At 31.9% G+C, this 21712-nt stretch overlaps 1 protein-coding gene across 3 annotated transcripts; it reads right to left on the bottom strand.

Annotated features, from left to right (window-relative positions):
• Positions 1-16463: 16463 nt before the first annotated feature.
• Positions 16464-19073, bottom strand: LOC107910631 (ADP-ribosylation factor). 3 transcript variants are annotated; one of them, XM_016838550.2, is made up of 7 exons: positions 18714-19073; positions 18113-18269; positions 17944-18014; positions 17258-17377; positions 17012-17130; positions 16837-16918; positions 16464-16717 (listed from the first exon to the last, which is right to left on the bottom strand). In XM_016838550.2, the coding sequence occupies exons 2-7, from the start codon at positions 18258-18260 to the stop codon at positions 16712-16714; spliced, it is 546 nt and encodes a 181-aa protein (XP_016694039.1). In that variant the 5' UTR covers positions 18261-18269; positions 18714-19073; the 3' UTR covers positions 16464-16711. The 3 variants fall into 3 exon arrangements, with proteins under 3 accessions (XP_016694039.1, XP_040954162.1, XP_040954161.1); XM_041098228.1 differs by lacking the exon at positions 18714-19073 and adding an exon at positions 18516-18700; XM_041098227.1 differs by lacking the exons at positions 16464-16717; positions 18714-19073 and adding an exon at positions 18516-18696 and having other exon boundaries at positions 16828-16918.
• Between the last annotated feature and the right edge of the window lie 2639 nt (positions 19074-21712).

Genomic DNA, 21712 nt, shown 5'->3' on the forward strand with positions numbered 1-21712 from the left:
CAATGATCAAGCATATAATCAAAAGCATTATTTTTTTTTTACTAATTTAGACAAGAATGTTCTCACGATTGCTTTTTAGCCTTGAAAATGTACACAAAGTTCAATCTTATCCAAACTATTTTTTCCCCTTGTATCGTTACATTCTATCTTAAATTTAAAACTTTTAACGTCTAAACATGGATTATTTAAACTGAATTACTATTTATTGATAAATATTTTATTAGTTTTTATCAGTGATATGATAGTCTTGAACTTGAATAAAAAAATAATTTATAGGTAAAAATCTATTAAAAGAACATAGTTTTCCAAAATTATATGTTTTACGTTGCTATCCTCCCCCTTCTTTGCCTCATTTATTGGTTTGTTTTTCTTTCTGTTTTTTTCCCTTTAAAATAATTGTATAATTTGGTGACTAATATTTTCACCCAATAGTGAAGACTTTTTTGTTAGTTGATATAATAATAAATTTAGTCCTCAACTTTATATTTCCTATCAATTTGACCTTGATTTATATAAAAATTATAAAATAAAATAAAATTCTTTTTTAGAAATTAGAAAATTACAAAAATATTTAAAAATTATAAATAAATACATAAAAAAGTTTCTAAAAATTTTGCAAGGAAGGGTTTTGATGGCTATCTGGAAGGGTAATCAACTAATATTAAAGAAACTAAAAAGCATGAGCATCCATTTAGCTGACCGTATCTTTGAATAAGCGACGACTCTGAAAAACTTTCCAAACAAGAGAGTAATAAAATAAAATAAAATAAAATATTTCTTAAAAATGATTCGAAATTAAACAAACTGTTGTTTTTCTTTTAAATTTATATTTTTTCATGATAAAAAAATATAAATAAGCATTAGATTAGGATAAACAAAGATTAAATAAAAGAAAAAATAATTATAAACTTATTCTAAAATGTTTTTATAGTAATTGAATATATTAGAAATAATAATTTCATCAAAAAATTTATTGACTTATGGTTGGTTGAAGAAGAAAATTTGATTTGAAGTAAAAAAGAATAATACAAATTTTGATGTAAAGAACATACTTCTCAACATGATTTGTAAACATTAAAATTTTTTTAATTCAAGCTTCATTAAGAATATGTATACAATTTTTTAGTTCGAGTTTACAATAAAAATTGTGCTCTCATTTAATACATAAAAATTAGTAATTGAATTAGATATTAATTATTATCATTATTATTATTTTCTGATTTGAAAGAAAAAAACTATTAATAGTTACATTTTAAGGGATAAGGTTGACAATTTAATGTTTTTATTTAACTTTATTATAAAAATTTTAATACCTAGCACTATAAAAAAATTTATGTTATTTTAATTTTTTTTTAGAGAATTTTGTCTACCTATTTTTTTGATAATTGGAGGAAGAGAATCGGGTTGCTTGGAATCGAATCCAAGCTTTTATGCCTACAACATAATGCTCTTGTTATTGGGCCGAGAGATTGTTGACAGTTTTAACTACTTATTAGTGCAGCAAAATTAAACTAAATGTAATATTAAAATTTATAAAAAAATTTGTTAGAATCCAATACATGTTAAAGCTGAAGTGTTTGGTTAATTTGAGAAGTTTATTACCTTCAAGCTAAAATATATCTACTTAATTTTTTAATTATTTGTGATATTTTTTTCTTTGAATTATATTATTTATATTCTTAATTATATTATTTATACATATATTTTATTTATTATTGGTTTAAAGAATAATTAGAGAAAAATGAGCTTCAATATTTTTTTAGCAACTTTTTGCAAATTAGACTTTCAACACAATTTCAGTGTTTTGACCATAACTTAAGGTACAAAATTCTATTAAGCTCATAATATTTCAATTTAAAGGAAATTGAAAGATCTAATCGAATTAATTTCATGACTCAAGCCCAAAAAGCATCGCAGTGCCTAAAAATGGCCTGAAAGTTTGACACGAAAATTATCAAGAAATCTAGAAAATTCTACTTTATTTAATTTATGGCACTTTTGTGTTTTTTTCCCATTATATTATCTTTTCCCTATAAATAGACTTCATTAGGTTAGGACTGGGAGATACCTAGACCCAGGGGCGAAGCCAGAACAATTTTTTAAGGGGGGGCGAATGAAATTTTAATTGTTTATAGCCTATATCTTTATAATTTTTAAAGGATTAAATCGATTTTTTATAATTTTAGGGGAGTCAAAGTGCAATTTTACCTTTACTAATTTAAAATTTTTAAAAAAATTAAAGGGACTAAATAATAATTTTTCATTTTAAGTGGGGTCGGGCACCTACCAACCCCCTAGCTTTGCCAGAGCCTAGACCTAGAGATAGCCACCTTAGTCCTATTTTATTTTTGCATTTTATTTTCTCTATGAATTTCTAAATCATTTTTTCTAGTAAAAGGATTATCAAAAGTTAGAATCAATAAATTCGTGAGGCTGAATTTGTGCTTAATCCTTCTTAGTTCTTCAATATTTGTGCTTATTCTGTTCTAATTACAATAGTTAATGTTTGTTAAATATTCGACCAATATTTGATAGCTTAGAATGATTGTCTATTAATTAGAATAATTAAATATGTAAATGTTTAATTCATTCTAATACTTGTGATGAACTGCATAATTGTTTATGTTGTAGTTTATGATTATGTGGTGTGGATGTGTGATCTAGTTTAAATAAACCCCTTTGAGCTGAGTTTGTTCGTAAGAATTAAGTCTTTCTCGCTCTTAATGCAGTTGGTAAGTTAAATCTTAGGTGTTGAGTTACAAGGTTATTTATTGGTTAGGTAGGTAATTTAAAACAAGTTGTCTCTTGGTTACCAAACAAATAATGAGAGATCGGCTGCCTAGCATTGAGTCAGCAACTAGTTAAATTTATTAAAGGCGTTGAAGATATCGTTGTGTTGATGATCGAATCTATGGATCAAACAGAGATTTTACCTTTGGCTAGAGTTTTTTCCATTGATCTTTCTCAAACTTTTAATTATTAGTTTCTTTGTTTAGTTTTTAATTTTAATTTAGTTTATTTATTTTCTGAACCCTTTTTTATTTGAGAAATAAAATTATCACTCAATCTCTATAGATATAACTTTACTTAGTGCTTTTTATTAATTTATATTTTTTAGTAGGTTTTAGTTTTTAAGTTTGGACAGCCATCAATACTATTATTTTATTATATATATTTATAAAAGTCATTGTATCGATGTTGATATGCTTTTTAGAGAAGAATACAAAATAGTTATTCAAAATATATGGATAATAGAAGGATTTCACTGATAATGACTAAAATATACGGAGAAGATGGATTTTGGTGTCTTTGAAATTAGTATGGGACAGTTAAATAGTGTTGTCTCTCCCCCACGCAATCTTGTATAAAAGAGAGAGGAAAGGAATCAACTTGAATATGGTGTTTGTCGCCACAATAATGATTCTTTTTCTTTTGGTTTTTTCCCTTTGGTAATGAAGTAAGTCCAGTACCCCCCAAACTAATATCTTATTGTTCATATTATTAAAATTAATAATTTATATTGACGTATTTATTTTTTCGGCTTATATTTATATATTTTCTATGCATGTTAATACATTTTAACATTTTAGTAATTCCTACTATCGTGTTTATGGCATATTTATGATGAAGGTAATATATATAATAAATATATTTATAAAAATAGTGATTTAAAAATTAAATAAAATTTTAATTGAAATGATAAAATTATTAAAAAATTACAGTATTTTAAATTCAAATCTCATCAAGTATGTATATATTTATATGATTTAAAAAGACAAAATATCACTTATTATTATTTTTTCTTCTTAAAACTCTTGATATTCAATAATCGCATTAAAAAAGTTCCAACTTCATCAAATCCCTAGGTGGGAGACAAATTTTCACAACCCCGTTTTCTCCGTGACGAAACTTGAACACAAAATTTTATATAAAAGATGGAGCATGTCATCGCTGGATGCAAGTAGTTATGATCCAATTATTTGATTGGCCCAAATGAAATTAACATGATCCCACCGATTAACTTCAATGACGATGACGAAGGCAAAGTAGCGATAGGGTTATTGCATTTCATCTCAAAGTGGGGAATATTTTAAATTAGCTTTCAATTTAAATTACCTTTTTCATTTAGAATCTTTGAATCATGAGTACCGCGGAGTTCCATGATCGAAACTTTTATACACTAAATCTGGTGGTGTCGTTTAGTCTAGATGTTCATTCTCCGATTGGCACTTCTTTTTACCAAAATACTATTCATATTCATGTTATAAATTTAATCTTTATGAAATTTATAGTTACAATATATCTTATTATTACATCTAGCATTTGTATGCTAAGTAAAACAGAGTATGAATGGAAGTGATAGTAAAAGCGGGCACTTCTAATAACATTCCATAAAACATGATAAAACAAGGGACAATTAATTGTTTACGCAATTTATTTTTCATATGTTTGGGGAGCCTAACTCAATGAGAATAACCTACTATCTTTAATACTTGTACAACTAGTGATTCAAGTTCTATTACACCCTAATATATCAACCTCACTTTTGTATTTAAAGACTAGTTCTCTTACTCCTAAGCTCTTCCATTTGACAACTTAGGCAATAAATAAAGCTTGTTTACTCTATTAAATGCACTCTCACAAAAATGTTCCTTAATGAACAAACTAAGTGCTCTAAATGCTTCGTTACAAAACCTATACAAGTCTCTTATATAAAAGTTTTGAGACTTACTAACATACTAGAAATTAATTACAATCCAATCCCTTATTCTTAACAGCTAAAATAACACAAATATAATATAAAAATAATGACCAATGAAAATTGGGATGTTGCAGATAAGTATGCAAAGTTTATCCCAATCCAACATCCTTAATCCAAGGGATTTGGTTTGTAATATCCAATTGGATCCAATCCTCAAGATGTGTTTCTCCAAATGGATTAATCTTCATTGATGAGCTTAAATAAATCTGCAATATTAACATCATAACCCATAGATTTTGTTTCAAAAATTTCCAATTTCAAATATGAAAACGATGATGAGTACTTGCCTCAACACTAATTAAAGTTGAAGAAACTCGAAAGTAAACGCTTAAGACTTTGTACAAATATGAAGTTTACCCATCAATGTATCAATTCATTTTTATTTACTACATAGGGGGAATAACCTACAAAATGTTGAGATTAGTATACTATTGAACGAGTATTAAACAAGGAGGAAGACAAGAAGGAGAGGTTGGTGGAGGGGAGGGCCAATTCACCTATAATAAGCAAAAAGTCGAAGCTAAGAAGCTAGAGGAGAAGGTTTAATTTATACTTAAGGTTGTTCTTAGGGAAGTAGGAGAGATCCTTAGTCCCTCATGCTTTAGGGCTTATATAAAGGGGTCAACCATTGTCCTGTAATGCTAGGTAGTTGATAGTACGAGGGGATCTGCATGACCGTATGGTCAGACAAGTGGCAGGGTCGTTACAATTTAATTGTCTCCATATTGTGTATTGTGTGGTCCTGCTCTGCCATTCTCAACCCTGAGATTATACGAGGTTATTACGCCTTAGTGGTTCCCACGGAGGGTGTGTAGCAAGTAGTCCCCATGGGAGGTGTATAACAGCTTATCTCCTAAACCACAATTTAGAGAAGAAACTCTTAAATCTTATAAAACCTAAAACCCTAAATGTTTAAAAAATCTACCAAATTTGTGTGTTAGATAATGAAAATTAAGGAAGAATGTAACACTCTCAACTCGACCCGAACTGACAGATCCGAATCTTGGGCATTACCACACCAAAACTTTTTAGCCAAATTAACTAAACCATATTAGATAGAATTATATATAAGACATACTCTTTTTAAATTATATTCAAGACTAAATTTCAAGAAAACAAATATGGTGCTTAAACATAAACTATTACAAAATTTCTCAATAAATCTACCTAAAACAATCATCTACTAATTACAAATTCATTAAGAACTCCTACAATATGCCACCCAAAACAACTCTGTATGCATAATAACCCGACACGCCTCTTCCTTGGCATAGTCCCGACATCGTCCCTTCGGGCGTACTCTCTTATCATCGAAACCTGAAACAATTAACAAGTCTTGTAAATTCATGAGTAACTAATGAACATCATTTCATTGAACCTTGATGGTTACTTCATATTCTTTAATTATCATTTATACGTTAACCAACTTTCTAAACTATCTATCGGGCGGATACTAATATAGTTTGATTCACGTATGTGTCAACTGTCATATTCATAATATTCTAATTCTCTCTCACCTGATTAACTAAAGATTCTTTGAAATAATAATTAAGTCTCTCATTAACATATATACTTCCCAGCAGAACTTATCTTCAAAATCCGTTTCGTATAGATCATATATTATTACTTAAACTTTTCACAAAACAATTGTTCCTAACATTAACCATAGGCGAATACATACACATTAGGCGAAAACTTATACAGATCTGAGTACCATCAAATTATTAAATCAATCATATCCACAATTTAGTGAGTATCATTATATCGATAGAGTACTTCATAAATCAATTTGATGACATCCACAACAATCTCACAGATCCGTCATTTTTCTTAACGAACAGAACCGGTGCACCCCAAGGTGAAAAACTAGGTCGAGCAAAATCTCTATCTGTCAACTCTTGCAGCTGTGCTTTGAAAATTTTTAACTCGATAAGAGCTATTCTGTAAGGTGCTATCGATATCGGTGATGCTCTCGTACAAGTTCTATAGCAAACTCAACCTCTCTGACCAGCGGTAATGCAGGCAACTCCTCTAGAAACACATCAGGATATTCACAAACCACTGGCACTGATTCAAGCTTCAATTCAGACACTTTAGTATCTAATACATAAGCAAGATAAGCATTTCAACCTTTTCTCACATATTTTTGTACTGACATAGCTAATATAGTAATAGGCAACCCACTCGAATTATTTGATTCAATATGAAGCGTTTCAACGTTCTGACATTTTAATACGATAAGCTTTCATCTACAGTTTACAACAGCATCATGCAGAGTTAGCCAATCTATACTCAGAATCACATCAAATTCATCAAACGGTAGTAACATCAAATGAGTCGAAAAACTGTAACCCCGAGTCATCAAAGGACAATTCTTGTAAACTTTATCAACTAGCGCATACTGAACTATGGGGTTCGATACTTTAACAATGAATTTAGTGGACTTAACAGGTAAAATCTTACTAAATACTAAATTCGCACAAACATACCAATGGGTTGATCCCATATCAATCAAAGTAGTTACATTAGTATCATAAATAAATAAAGTATTAGTAATAACATCTGGCGCAGAAGCATCCTCCTGTGCGTGAATAGCATAGGCCCTAGTTGGTGTTCATGCCTTGGATCTCACAGCAGAGTCTTTAGTCACACCACGGTTGCCACTCACATTTTCAGGATTACGAGGTGGTCTACCTCTCGCAGCTGTGTTGCTTGGTCTCGTAGTTTGAACTTTTTCTTTCTCGAATTTCTCTAGGCAACCTCTAAGATAATGGTCTAAGGAACCACACTTGAAACACACTCCATTCTTTACTCGACACTCACCATAATGTGGTCTGTTATAGTGCTTACACTAGGGTCTGACATCTCTGACACTACCCACGCTCGTTACAGATGTAGCTTGAGGTTTAGGACTAGAGTGTCAGGTACCTCAATCTCTACTAGAATATCCCACAAAAGCAGTAGAATGGTGGTGATGTGCATTTGATTTCTTTGACACTGACTGATAGGACTTCCTAGTCAATTTTTTTCTCAAGTCTTTAGCTTCAAAATCAGCACGTCATTTTTCTTTACTCAATTCTTCAGCCTTATGTGCCCGATTGACAAATACAATGAATTCTTTCAGCTCAAGAATTCCAATCAAAATCTTAATGTCCTCGTTTAACCCTTCTTCGAATCTTTTACACATAGAGGTCTCAGTTGGAAAACACCCTAGGCATATTTGCTCAATCTGATGAATTCTCGCTCGTATTCTAATACAGTCATATGGCCCCATTTGAGCTCCAAAAATTCTTTACATTTCTGATCCAGAAACCTTTGATTGATGTATTTCTTTCGGAACTTTGTTTGGAAAAATTCCCAAGTGATTCGCTCTCTCGGCATAATTGAAATCAATGTATTTCACCACTGATAAGCCGAATCTTTCAATAGTGATACTACACACTTGACACACTCGGCCGGTGCATAAAAAAATTCATCGAAAACCCTGATTGTATTCTCTAATCAGAATTCAGCTCTCTCAGGATCATCTTCAGCCCCATATTTACGTATCTTATCAACAGGAAGCTTACTAACTCAGATAGGTTCCATACCTTGAGGAATAACGAGAACCGATTTGGGAGTAGGAGGGGTGGAGGTTGTCGAGCAGTCGGGTTCATCCGTACGAACCCGGTGAACCATTTATTCATCATCTGGAAGAAGGCTTCTTTAGTTGTTCCTCATCGGCCCTCAAATACGGGCCTCGCACCACTCGAAGCTACTCCGTGAATAGAGGCTTGAGCATTACTCTCTACTTTATCGGAATTAGCTCGGTTGGATGTCATTGCTATATGAAAACATGTTTTAAAACGGTTAGGAGATTTCACACTATCACAGGTTATTTACTGGCATATATAGTTATACTTGTCACGCTACGTGAGAATCGACTAAACCATAGCTCTGATACCAATAATTGTAATACCCCTAACCTGAATTCGTCGCTGTAATAGAGTTATGGAGAATTACCGAAGATTACAAATAAAACGGACAAAAATTTCAAACATTTTATAACATAATAATAATCGCATCAAAACCAATCAAAATCATATATATTGTCTCTTATATGAGCTCTCGAGGCCCTAAATATGCATTAGAAACAAGTCAGGACTAAATCAGAAACTCAGAGAATTTTCGGAAAATATTGAAAAATTTCAAAGCTGTAGGGGTCACACGGCTAATGACACGCCTGTGTCTCAAGCCTTGTGGGTATTCAAAATAAGGACATGTGGCCGTGTCTCAGCCTGTGTCTGTGCCCGTGTAACTCACAGACTTGGGCCACATGGCCAAGCCATACGCCCATGTGCTAGGCCGTGTGCTATGCCGTGTAACAGCCTGACTTGCAACCCTTTGAAAACTACAGGGGACACACGGTCGTGTCATCTGGCTGTGTGTCACACACGGCTGAGACACATAACCGTGTCTCTGCCTGTGTAGATGAAAAATAGGCTATCTCACAAGCCATTTTTCTCACCCAATTTGGCATCAACCTATATCCAACATTGTGCATATAAACAAGCCATATGAAGGCATTCAAAACAAGTATAATCAAGACTTAAACTTATGGTATATTTACATACAATCAATATGCCTTTAGGCACCTCAAATGACAATTCATAACATGTATAATTATGTACATAATTTGACCAAATAAGCCAACAACCTTTCAAGAAATTTGCATCATTTCATGCCACTTAGCTTACTTACCAAACATACCAAAACTTCCCAATTGGTACTAATTATACCATTCTAAACTAGCATCAATATGCATATATGCCTTCCACAACAAAGCACCAATTCATAACAAACTATATGACATATCTAATATGCACATTCAGCATATACTTCATTATCCATAATTCAACCACAATTCAAACTACATATCAACCATATTAAGACAACTTATACACATCCAAAATATGCCAAACACAAGCCAAATAAGTGGCCATAATCACAACAAAACACATATAGGCCAACACTAGCCAAAATAACCTATACATGTCATTATAACCAAATGCACCAAAAGAGCCGATGGATAGTCTGATATAGCTCCGACAAGCTTCCAACCCGAAGAGCTTCTGATTCACTAAAAACACAAAAAATACACATAGTAAGCACTTCAGCTTAGTAAGTTCGTATAACATAGAATTTTACTTACCATTTAGTTGCAAATTAGGTAAGTAAACATAGCATATCTCAACTCAATTTGGCTAAATGCCTAAGCACATATTCACCAACATGTTAGCCATGTAAAACACATATAATAGCCAATAAGCATGGTTGAACATAACAGCTAAGCAAGTTTCATATACATGTAGCATGCATTTCATGTTTCAATATATCATGTAATATCACTTCCATGCGTTTCATGTGTATACCTGTAATAGTTCGAATCGAACTCATATCGTCTCGTAATAAAACATTGCCCATTGAACCATTTAGAATATCGTTGGATACTCAGGATAGCTCACACTATGTGTGCTAAACTGTAATTCGTCAATTCTTGTACATGTATGCTCATATAAGCTATGAATTGATATGCTCTCACGAGCTGTAAATTGTAAGCTCATACGAGTTGAGAATCGATAAGTTCTCATGAGCTGCAAATCGATAACCCTAATGGCATATCATTTGTATCCTACGAATTCCTAAAGTTCAAATGGGACTCGGAAATCGTCGTACGTCGTCGGATATGCGATCAGTATTTATACATGGCAATTATACAAATCACATGCATATAATTTAATTAAAGCATATAAATACTCAATTTAATTACAAGAACTTACCTCGACGAGTATACGTAGATACGGAGGTGATTAATCTAATATTTTTCCTTTGCCCCGATCTAACTCCGTACGAGGTCTGTCTTGATCTATATAGATAAATTTAATTCAATTTAATATTTTTCTCATTCAATTTAGTCCAACATATATTTTTGAAAAAATTACCATTTTGCCCCTAACTTTTATTTCTTTGCAATTTAGTCTCTATGTCATAAAAATGGAAATTTACACAATTTCATCACAACCCACTAAAGCTGAATATCAATTAGGTCCCTAGTATGACTAATATTTCATTTATTTCACAATTTCACCACACTATTTTTTATTTTTTCAATTTAGTCCCTATTTGACAATTTCACTAAAAATTCCTTTACAAAAGTTGTTTATCTAACAACAACCATTCATTTTCTATCATCAAACTTCAAAAATCAAGCATGCTCATCAATGGTAAAACCCTAATGGATTAACAATTTCACAAATTAGTTCCTAGGCTAGCTAGATTAAGCTACAACGATCCCGAAAACATAAAAATCATTAAAAATGAATTAAAAATACATACCTAATTTAAGGAATTAGGGTTGCCAAATGTTAAACACCGTAAAATGGCTTCCTTCTCTTTAAGTTTTAGTTGTGAAATCATAATGGAAGATGGTGGTAATTTGGTTTTATTTTAATTAACCTTTTATTTATAAATTTCCAAAATTAACCTTAAAAACTAACCAAAATTTTAATAATGCCAAACCATGCTCATCCACTATCAACATTAATGGGCTAATTACCATATAAGAACCTCCACTTTAAAGTCCTATAGCTATTTAATTCCTCTAGCTATTAGAACTCAACTTTTGCACTTTACGCGATTTAGTCCTTTTTATTAAATTAAGCATGTAAATGGTAAAATTTCTTAACAAAATTTTTATAGTGTACTTCTATCATGCTGTAGGCAATAAAATAATAATAAAATTAATTTTCTAAATTTGCATTTGTGGTTCCAAAAATACTGTTCTGATTTCACTAAAAATGAGTTGTTACATAATTAATATTCAATTTAGATTTGGCACATACCATAAAAAATTCACGTTGATAATATCTTAGGTCATACATAGTACGAATAAGTACAATTCCAACATTGTCATATCATCACAGAGAATATCTTTTACTAACATCCAGATACATAGTTCTTTTCGACAACATTCGTAAAACTTATTCATTTATTTCACTGGTCTTACTTAGCCCATAATCTTGAGTGCATCAATACTTTATCTAGCCATACTTCATACAAAACAGGCACACTTTATTCATAACTTATCACAAAAACATATATACAAATATTACCATACATACATGACAGAACACGCCACAAGGGCCAAACAAAATATGCCATAAATGTTTTACACAGAATACGGCACATAGGTGTCATACAGAGTCTCGTGTTTACTGTCCCAACGGGCTTCCACATAAATTCATGTATCTTGATCTACCACTTCAATTCATACATCATTGATGGCTACACCATGAACATAAATACAATCATATCATATCACGTGCCTTAACCACATGATCCTACACACATTCATGTATCGTGTTCTGCCATTTCAATTTCATTTTACTGAAGGCTACACCATGAATGGTTCCCAATCATACCAAGCTACCATGGACCTCTACTCTATCGTCTTACACTCATTTTCAAACCATACCAGAGGCTTCACAATAAAACTTTAGCTCAGCATTCACTTACTGAGATGGTCAACTCTTTACTGGCTCGTCCAACTTGTATACCAAACCTTACCTTCCTGTTATCAAACATGATTCCTTAAACATGATTATGACTATGAATGGGAAATAACATATGTATCATGTGTAATGTATTTAAAGATTGGGATCCTATTAACTAGTCGGGTTGAGTTAGATATAGTTGGTATGCCATTGGATTGTACGAGATTATGTGCTTATGTGCTAAGATGCACCTCGTGTGTCAGGATGCCCTTTATGTGCCAATATGCACTTTGTGCATCAGGATGCACTTCATTTGCAAAGATTACACTTCGTGTGCCAATATGCGCTTTGTGCGCCAATGATGATCTTTGAGCACCAATATGCACTATATGTGGCAATTTACCCTACTTCAGTTTCTCTGATGATGCACCTCAATGCTAGTTAGTGTGTTGGTCGGGCAATTCGTGTATCATGTATTGAAAAAATGAAGAGGATGGATAATGACTTGAACATTTTAGAACATGACTTGGTTGGATAATGAGTACATATATATATGTATGTGCTTGTGTTGAAGCATATTACTAATGTTTATGTTATATTATCTTGGATCAGGAATGTACACCTGAACCTTGTCGCTCAGTGTACGGTTTGTTTATTCAGTGCACAGGTGCAGATATCCTCGAAGCCTAGAAAAAGTGAAGTCAGCATCTAGATAGTAGCAATCATCTCAACCTAAACTTGTATAGCCTTTTCCTTAAGTCAATGGCATGTACTTAGGGAATATTGGGTCTAATGCTAGGAATGGTCTAAATGGATGTATATAAGTTGTGATTATATGAAATTGGTTTTAATCAGGCATATAAATGATGTTAATGGTTTGGTAGCTATGTTTTTGGCAAGTTTGAGTATATGGATTGGTTGATTTGGGGTCTTGGAGCCAAATAATGTTAAACATGCTATGTAATAATAATTTGAAACAGGGATTTAGTGGTTTGTCTGCCATGTCGCGACATCAGGCCACCTCATCGCGATGTTGACTCTGTTTTATTTTGAAAATCTTACAATTTGGTCATCAGGTTGGGAAACTTGGATATTGTCTTCAATTTCGCAACACCAAGCCTTGGAAATTGCGACATCCACTTGAGATGTTTTGAAAACATTACACTTTAGTCCTTGTTTGATCCTAGGATGATATTGAGCTTTTTGTAAGTTTATATTTGACCCGAAAATGATTATTTAATGCGTTTAACACATGTTTTACTTGTAATTGAATGTTAAGTGTTGGTATTTGAATATGGTTGATTGTAGTTTCTCTGACAACGAATGTGACATCCTACATCTCGAACCCGGCGATTGAGTCAGGTATGGGGTGTTACAAAAACTATTTGAAATATAAGATTTAAAAGGCGATTGAAATTTTCTAAAAAAATTAATTAGGCCCTTATACTTTTTTGCATTCAATTGAGCCCTTAGACATTAGAATTACAATAAATTAAGTCATTTGAATGTTAAAGTTAACAATAAACCATTACACAGTAACAACAACCATTTTCTGTGTTTATGCCACGTGTAATGTCAGGATTGTGCCATGTGGTGGCAACGAGTATTTTATATTTAAAATCATTTATAAAATTTATAAAATTATTTAAAATCATAAATAATCACGAAATTTCATAAAATTCATAAAAAATAAAAAAATTGCAAAATTTATGAAAAATTTTAAAATATAAAAAATTATTAAAAATATAGAAAGTGCAAAAAATATAAAAATAGAAAATTTTAAAAACATTATTACAAATTATTCAAAAATAATATAAAAATAAAAATAAAGATTACATAAAATTACAAAAAAAATATTGATAAAATTATATATAGCTTCGATTGTCACTTGTCTTTTCAACCTATTTTCCCATCTTAGTTTACATCTCAAAACACTCGTTATCAACAATGGACTAGGGATGTGCAAGCTTTGGATAGGTCCGAGGTGTATGAGCACCACAGATAGCTTTAGGGATCAAATAAGTATTTTATATTTTTTAATAGGTGTTGTAGTGTTAACCATTGATGTGCAAATGAAAAAAAAGAGTTAGTTTTTATATATTTTTTCATATATTTTAAATTTATATGATAATTTTAAGCTTCTAATAACATTTTATAATATTTTTAAATTTTTATTAAGTTTTTAATAAATTTAAATATTTTATAAAATCATAATTATTACAATTTTTATATATTTTTAATTTATATTTTTATAATATATAATTTATATAATTTTTTATTTTAATAAAGTTTCATTTTTAATTATTTTTAGAATATATAACGTTTTTCATTTTAATAATTTTTATAAATTTCTATATGTTTTTTTATTTTTTTGAAATTTAATTTTTTTTTAAATTTTTATGATTTTTATAGTTTAATGATTTTAAATGTAAAATACTATTTTTCACCAAGTGGCATGATCTTGGTATACCACGTGGTGAAACCTAAGGGTTAGCGTTCGATCGAATCAAGGGAAAACATTTCGAGTTAATCGGGTTCACGAGTCCTATTTTATCATCCTAACTCAATTTGAAAATTTTTCGAATCAAGTCGAGTGAAATGAAAGTCGACTTGAGTAAAATTGTTCGAGTTAAATAAAAAAATTTAAACTTGTTAAATAAAAATATTGCTAGAGTATAACTAATTCCATGTTAGAGCATATAAATTTGAAACCATATATATTTGAAAAAAAAATTCAAAGCAAAATAAAAAAATAAGATACTTGAGTATGATAAATTTGAATAATTAATTAGGTCTGAAAATTATTATTTTAGAAAATTTTTAAAATTTTAAATTTTTAATATATTTTTTTAGAATTTTTAATATTTTATATATTTTTTAAAATATAAATTTTGATATTTTATAAATATTTTGAATTTTTGAAAATTATTTTGACTTTTTTTGTAATTTTTGTTGAGAGAGACCGATTTGCTCATTTTCAAAGTTGACAGGGACCAAAAGAATATTTCTACCAATCTATTATTCGAATTGTGAAATTCAACTCAACTCGAAACTAAAATCGAGTTATTTGAGTTGACTCAAATAATTTGAATAACTCGAATAACTCAAAATTCAGAAATTTTTTCGAATCGAATCGAGTTTTGCTCACCCCTAGTGAAACCCCTCAAAAAAGGTTGTTACTTTATTATGGTTGATCGTTAACTTTAACGGTCAAATGGGCTTTAATTGATTGTAATTTTAACGTGTAAGGGCTCAACTGAGTTTAAAAAATTATAGAGGCTTAATTGATTTTTTTTTTGAAAAGTTCAGGAGCTGGAAAGACCTTTAGCTAATTTTTATGATTTTCTATAATTTTTTTATAAATTTTTTTATTTTTTTAATTATTTTTAATATAAAATATCAATTTTTGTCTCGTGGCACAATCTTAACATGCCAAGTGGTGAAGCCATCCTAAAAAAGGGTTGTCGTTACTTTTGTAATGGTTGACCCTTAACTTTAACGGTAAAAGGATTTAATTAATTATATTTTTAATATTTAAGGACTCAATTGAGTATAAAAAATGTATAAGTACTTAATCAATTTTTTTGAAGTTTAGAGACCCTTTAACCTTCTTAAAACAATTATTGATAAAATGCTATTATTTTAATATCATTTCAAAGCTTAATATTGATGTCAATATTACTAATAAAAAAAAGAAGATTTTCATTGGTTGGACAAATAAAAATAAATGCGATTAGGTACTCATTTTTTAATTTTTTTTATAATTAAACGACTAAAAAAGAATTTTTTTAAAAAATTTAAACATAATTAGATGACCTACAATGTAATTTACCCATAACTAAAAACATGTTTCATTGAATAGCCAAACTAGAAAAATATTACTTAATTTTTTTAAAATAATCTTCATATTTTCCAGAAAAATGAAAAATGAAAAATAAAACATATTCATGAAAACAATGTATTGTAAACAAAGATCCTTAAATTGATGCTCTTTTCCACTTATAGCTCATTCGATGCATTAGTATATACTTGCGACATATATTAACCTATAATCTTACGCAACAATTTATTTATGCCATTGGCACCTCTTGTTGTGCTAATCACTTTTTACCATCAAACAAGAAAACATGGTCCAATTATTGCACATTGCTAAAACAAGCATTCAAGAATTGAAGGAAAAAATATATATGTATATATTATGTATATTTTACATTAAAAGGGTAATTAAACTGGCTAACCATCAATTCCCGCTAGGAAATAACGGTCCCAAACTTTGTCAATTATTCTTAAACTATAAGTAACAAATGGCAGTGTTTGCAACAAACGTGAAAAACCATAAAAAATAACACATAAAACGGGGGCAGACATTCATAAAATCCAAAAGGGTTGTAAGACTGCCAACTCAGTCATGTCACACCTATGCCTGCAATTTGTGTTACACATATCAGCAATAGAAGATAGGAGAAAGTGAAGAAGCCTAAAAGGGCAGAATGTGAAACTTCAGGTTTAACTATATAATTAGAGTTATCTGTATCAACTTACCTTGTTTGCAATGTTGTTTGAGAGCCAGTCCAGCCCCTCGTACAGTCCTTCACCGGAAGTAGCACATGTGCTCTGGATATACCTGCAACATGTATTATATAGAAGGTGAAATACAGATCCACATATACAGAGGGTCAGGCACATGAATGGTGGAGGAGAGATTGCTTCATCTTACCAATGGCGCTGGCGGAGTGAATGAAGGCCAAGCTTGTCAGTAATCTCAGCAGCATTCATAGCATTTGGAAGATCTTGCTTGTTTGCGAATACTAGCAGCACAGCATCCCTCAGCTCATCCTGGCAATGCACATAAAATAAAATGTTGTTAGATTTCACCACGAAATTGTGTCCATAGTGCAACTGCAACCATTTCAGAACATGCTCATTGGAAACAGTGAGCCAGTATAAAGGAAGCTTAATTGACCTCATTCAACATCCTGTGCAACTCATCTCTAGCTTCAACCACACGATCACGATCGTTGCTATCAACCACAAAAATAAGTCCTTGGGTGTTTTGGAAGTAGTGTCTCCACAATGGTCGGATCTATATAGAAAATCAAAGCAAATAAGCAAATTGAATAGTTGGGACAAACAAAAACCATAAAATCTTTTTCTGTATTCTAAAAGATGCAACAAGATCAAAGATATACTCAAAACATAAGGTCCAACTTTGACCAGTAACCATCAAATCTTGCATATACCTAATAGACACCAGGCACTTCTTCTCTCTTTCCATGGAATTAAATGTTCAGGCTGAGTTACATGGCTTCATAGTATCAGATACACGTGTCCAACATGGCATGCTCAAATTTAAAAAAAAAATTACACATATTTGAAGGATCATATCATTGTGGAATACGTGTCGCTCAGAGGAGCTGGGAATAAGCACTTAAGGAAAAAATCTGGATAACATAGCATCCCGGATATCAAGATGCTTAATATCTTACAGATTATATGAAACCAGAACAATACCATCCATAACCTTTCCGTTTCACATGCAAGAGCTAAGAATTTACCGGAAGAACATAATAAAAGACACCCTCAAATTTCATTCCATGCAACGTTACAGTTAATGGTAACAATGTTCGAATAGAAACTGAATCTAGTTACCTTGTCCTGGCCACCAACATCCCAAACAGTAAAGCTGATGTTCTTGTATTCAACGGTCTCAACATTGAAACCTACAATATTACAACATATCATAATTCTCCATATCCTCCTTGAAAGAAACTTATTTGAACAACAAAAACTAGACTTTTTTAGTTAAAAAGAGACTTACCGATGGTGGGAATGGTAGTGACAATCTCTCCCAACTTAAGCTTGTAAAGAATGGTAGTTTTACCCGCAGCATCAAGCCCAACCATGAGTATACGCATCTCCTTCTTGGCGAAAAGCCGGCTAAATAGCTTTGTGAAAGACAGCCCCATTTTTCACGTCTGTCAACCAACAAAACACCAAAATCCACCACATATCAGTTTCCAGAACCATCAATTTAATTTGAAAGAAAAATAAATAGCATTTATTCAAGATCAAAGAAGAACCAAATCCAATGGTAAAAATTCAAAACAAGAACATCATATCGTTGGTTCGAATTGAACCCAGATCAACACAACCTAAATCCAATCAATTACGACAAAAGTTCAAATCGAAAAATCCAGATCGGAACAAGTTAACGAACTCACGAGGCTTCGAAGACACAGATCAGATAAAACTACGCAAGAAATTTGAAAATTCAATAGATCTAAGACAATTTATAAAACAAGATTGAAGTCAAAATTTAAAAGGGAAAAGGCAGATCGAGAGAGAGATAAGCTAAATTAGAGCAAAATAAAGTTAGAAATAAAAATCTTTATTGGTTGTGAGAGGAGAGAGAGGCTTGCCTGAGAGAAACGCGGGCTATAATTAAGCGGAATCGAACGAAGGAGAGAAGCCAAGATCTACTCTTTTCTCTCAAAACCAAAGGAACTGTCCTCCAGCGTTTCAAACAGACCTTTGGGTATTCATAGATCCAAAATCAAAATATGATTGTAGTTTCACGGAATTCTTTTCGGTCTAATTTCATTAAACATCCTCAACCTCTAATCTAAATTTTAAATTGATCTCAAACTTCAAATCGTTTTAATTAATTCCTCGTGATAAAAGAATAAGGTTATTGTATCAACCCGTCATTAGCTTGGACTTTAAATGTCATTGTATTTAAAATATACAGTGTGTATCAATTACATGAACAGATTGGATATGATGTGTTAAAAAAAAATTTCCTAAATTTTATTGACAATGTACTATTTTTAACATATCAAATCCAAGTTATCAATATAATAAGTTTTTACATGTTTACAATTTGATATATATTTCAAATATGCTTCAAAGTAGAACCAAATTGATATTTAATGCTCATACTTTATAAACTCAACTAGATCAATTTAGAATTTAAAGACCAATTTAAAATGTTAAATATAATTGAAGTACTTTTGATGAAATTAATCCTATATTTTTAAAAAGTTGTAACTTTTAGTTAGCTTCGTACCTTTTGACAATGTTTCTTTTTATTGAAAAGAGAATAAGTATAAATTACTTTGGCACTTGTCATAATGTTCCTACACCATTAGCATCTTGTAACAACAAACAAGTAACATCTTGAAGAGGATCAGTCAACATGCTCATACAAAGCTGGCAATCTATCTACTATGCGATTACCTTCCCGATAAACATGCACCACACGAATGTCCCAATCTCAGCGAAGCATACCCTTGATTGATCGTACCATTGCATTATAAGATGCATCAACTGCTTGGTTTTTCACTATGTGAACATTAGCCAGACTATCTATTTCGATTAATACCTTTCGCAGCCCCATATCCCAAGTACAACACAACCTGTCATTGAGGCTGTGTATGGATTACAGGCAACTTAACCAACTTACCATCAAAGACAAATACCCCATCCCTGTCATTGAGGAGCTTCTTAATGAATTGGGGCAAGCCAATTACTTCTCAAAGCTGGATTTGAGGTCTGGCTACCACTAGATCTGTATGTGGGATAGGACATACACAAGACAACTTTCAAAACTCATAAGGACCACTATGAGTTCTTGGTCATGCCATTTATCCTGAATAATGGTCTCTTGAGCTTCCAGGCATTTATGAATGTTGTCTTTAAAAGGCTCCTTAAGAAGTTAGTGTTGGTGTTTTTCGGTGACATTTTAGTTTACTCCACTAGCTGGTCTGAGCAATTGGCACATTTTAAAGAGGTTCTGCAACTATTAATGGACAACAAACTGTTTTCCGAGAAGAGTAAGTGCATTTTTGGCATTACTCAAATTGAGTACTTAGGCCATATCTTTTCTAAGGGCTTAGTGGCCATGGATGCTACAAAAATAGAAGGGGTTCTCAATTGGCCTACACCTCAATCCTTCAAGGATTTGAAGGGTTTTTTAGGGTTACCTTGATACTACAAGAGGTTCATAAGACACTATGGACTTATGGCCAAACCCTTGACTACACTTTTGAAGAAAGATGTACAGTAGAAATGGATTGATACAGCTCAGAAAGCTTTCCAACAACTTAAGCAAACAGCTTGCCAGGCACCAGTGTTAGCCTTACCTAACTTCCAGGTTGAGATTTGAATTGATACAAGTGTATGTGGCTAAGGTTTGGGGGCAGTCTTGTAGGAGAAGAGGAAGCCAATAACCTTTTTCAGTAAAGGGCTAAGGGTAAAAGATTAGGCTTTTTCAATTTATGACAAGGAAATGCTAGTATTGTTGCTGGCAGTGAAAAAATGGCATCCATACCTAGTTGGGAGGCGTTTCTAGATAAGGACAAATCACTAAAGTTTGAGGTTTTTATCTGACAGATAGACTATCACCCTTTGTCAAAAGAAATGGGTGATTAAGATGATAGGGTATGACTATGTCATTACAGGAAAGGCACTCAAAATATTGTAGTTGATGCCTTGTCAAGAAGGCCTCATTTGTAGGAAGGTCAGTTCTTCCAATATGCAGGCAACATTTCCTAGTATGACATATGGATTAGAATAATGGATTTGTGCTTAATTGACACTAAGTTGCAGCAACTCTGCTAAGACATTCAACAACAACTTTAGTTTCATTCCAAATACTCCTTAGATGGCAAGGTAATCTGTAACACCCCTAACTCGTATCCATCACCGAAATAGGGTTATGGAGTATTACCGTAAAAACGTAATTTAAAATCATCCATTTCAAAAACATTTCATAAATCATATCAAAGTCCAATCAAACACATGCATATTGTCCCTTATTCGAGACCTCGAGGCTTTAGAAACATTTTAAAAATGATTTGGGACTAATCGAAAACATATAAAACCTTAAGGAAAAAAATTAGAAAAATTTAAACTACAGGGGTCACACGACCAATTTGGCCAGGCCGTGTGACTCACACGGCTGAGACACATGCCCATGTCTCAGGGTGTGTAACTGTCTGACTTGCTACACTTTGAAACTCATAGGGGATACATGATCGTGTTGCATGGCCGTGTGTCACACACGACTGAGACACACGCCCCTGCTTAGGCCGTGTGGACAAGAAATAGGCCAAATTCAAGCCATTTATTTCACCCAATTCAAATACACACCTGCAACTCATTTGCACACACAATCAACCATTAAAACATGCCTAAAACATGCATAATAAGACCAATTCGAATGACCAAATTTCATTCAATCAATATGTCATATAAGGCACCTTAAAACCAAGCATTCAACTTAACCAAACATATGCATAATTGGTCACCTTACTACCATTTTAAAACATACCATAATTGACTTATACTATGTCATTATAACTTACCATTTGAACCATTATTCTCATGCATCTCAAACACACATATACCTAATTGGTCA

The sequence above is a fragment of the Gossypium hirsutum genome, chromosome D08, assembly GCF_007990345.1.
Source record: "Gossypium hirsutum isolate 1008001.06 chromosome D08, Gossypium_hirsutum_v2.1, whole genome shotgun sequence".
NCBI classification, from domain to species: Eukaryota; Viridiplantae; Streptophyta; class Magnoliopsida; order Malvales; family Malvaceae; genus Gossypium; species Gossypium hirsutum.

What these genes read in the sequence shown, in the direction of transcription:
- LOC107910631 (XM_041098227.1), bottom strand. Translation starts at nt 18,260, where the DNA reads ATGGGGCTGTCTTTCACAAAGCTATTTAGCCGGCTTTTCGCCAAGAAG. An exon ending in ATGTTGGTGGCCAGGACAAG is followed by an intron (nt 17,378 to 17,943) that starts GTAACTAGATTC and finishes TTTTCTATATAG; the next exon opens with ATCCGACCATTGTGGAGACA. An exon ending in TGCACAGGATGTTGAATGAG is followed by an intron (nt 17,131 to 17,257) that starts GTCAATTAAGCT and finishes GTGCATTGCCAG; the next exon opens with GATGAGCTGAGGGATGCTGT.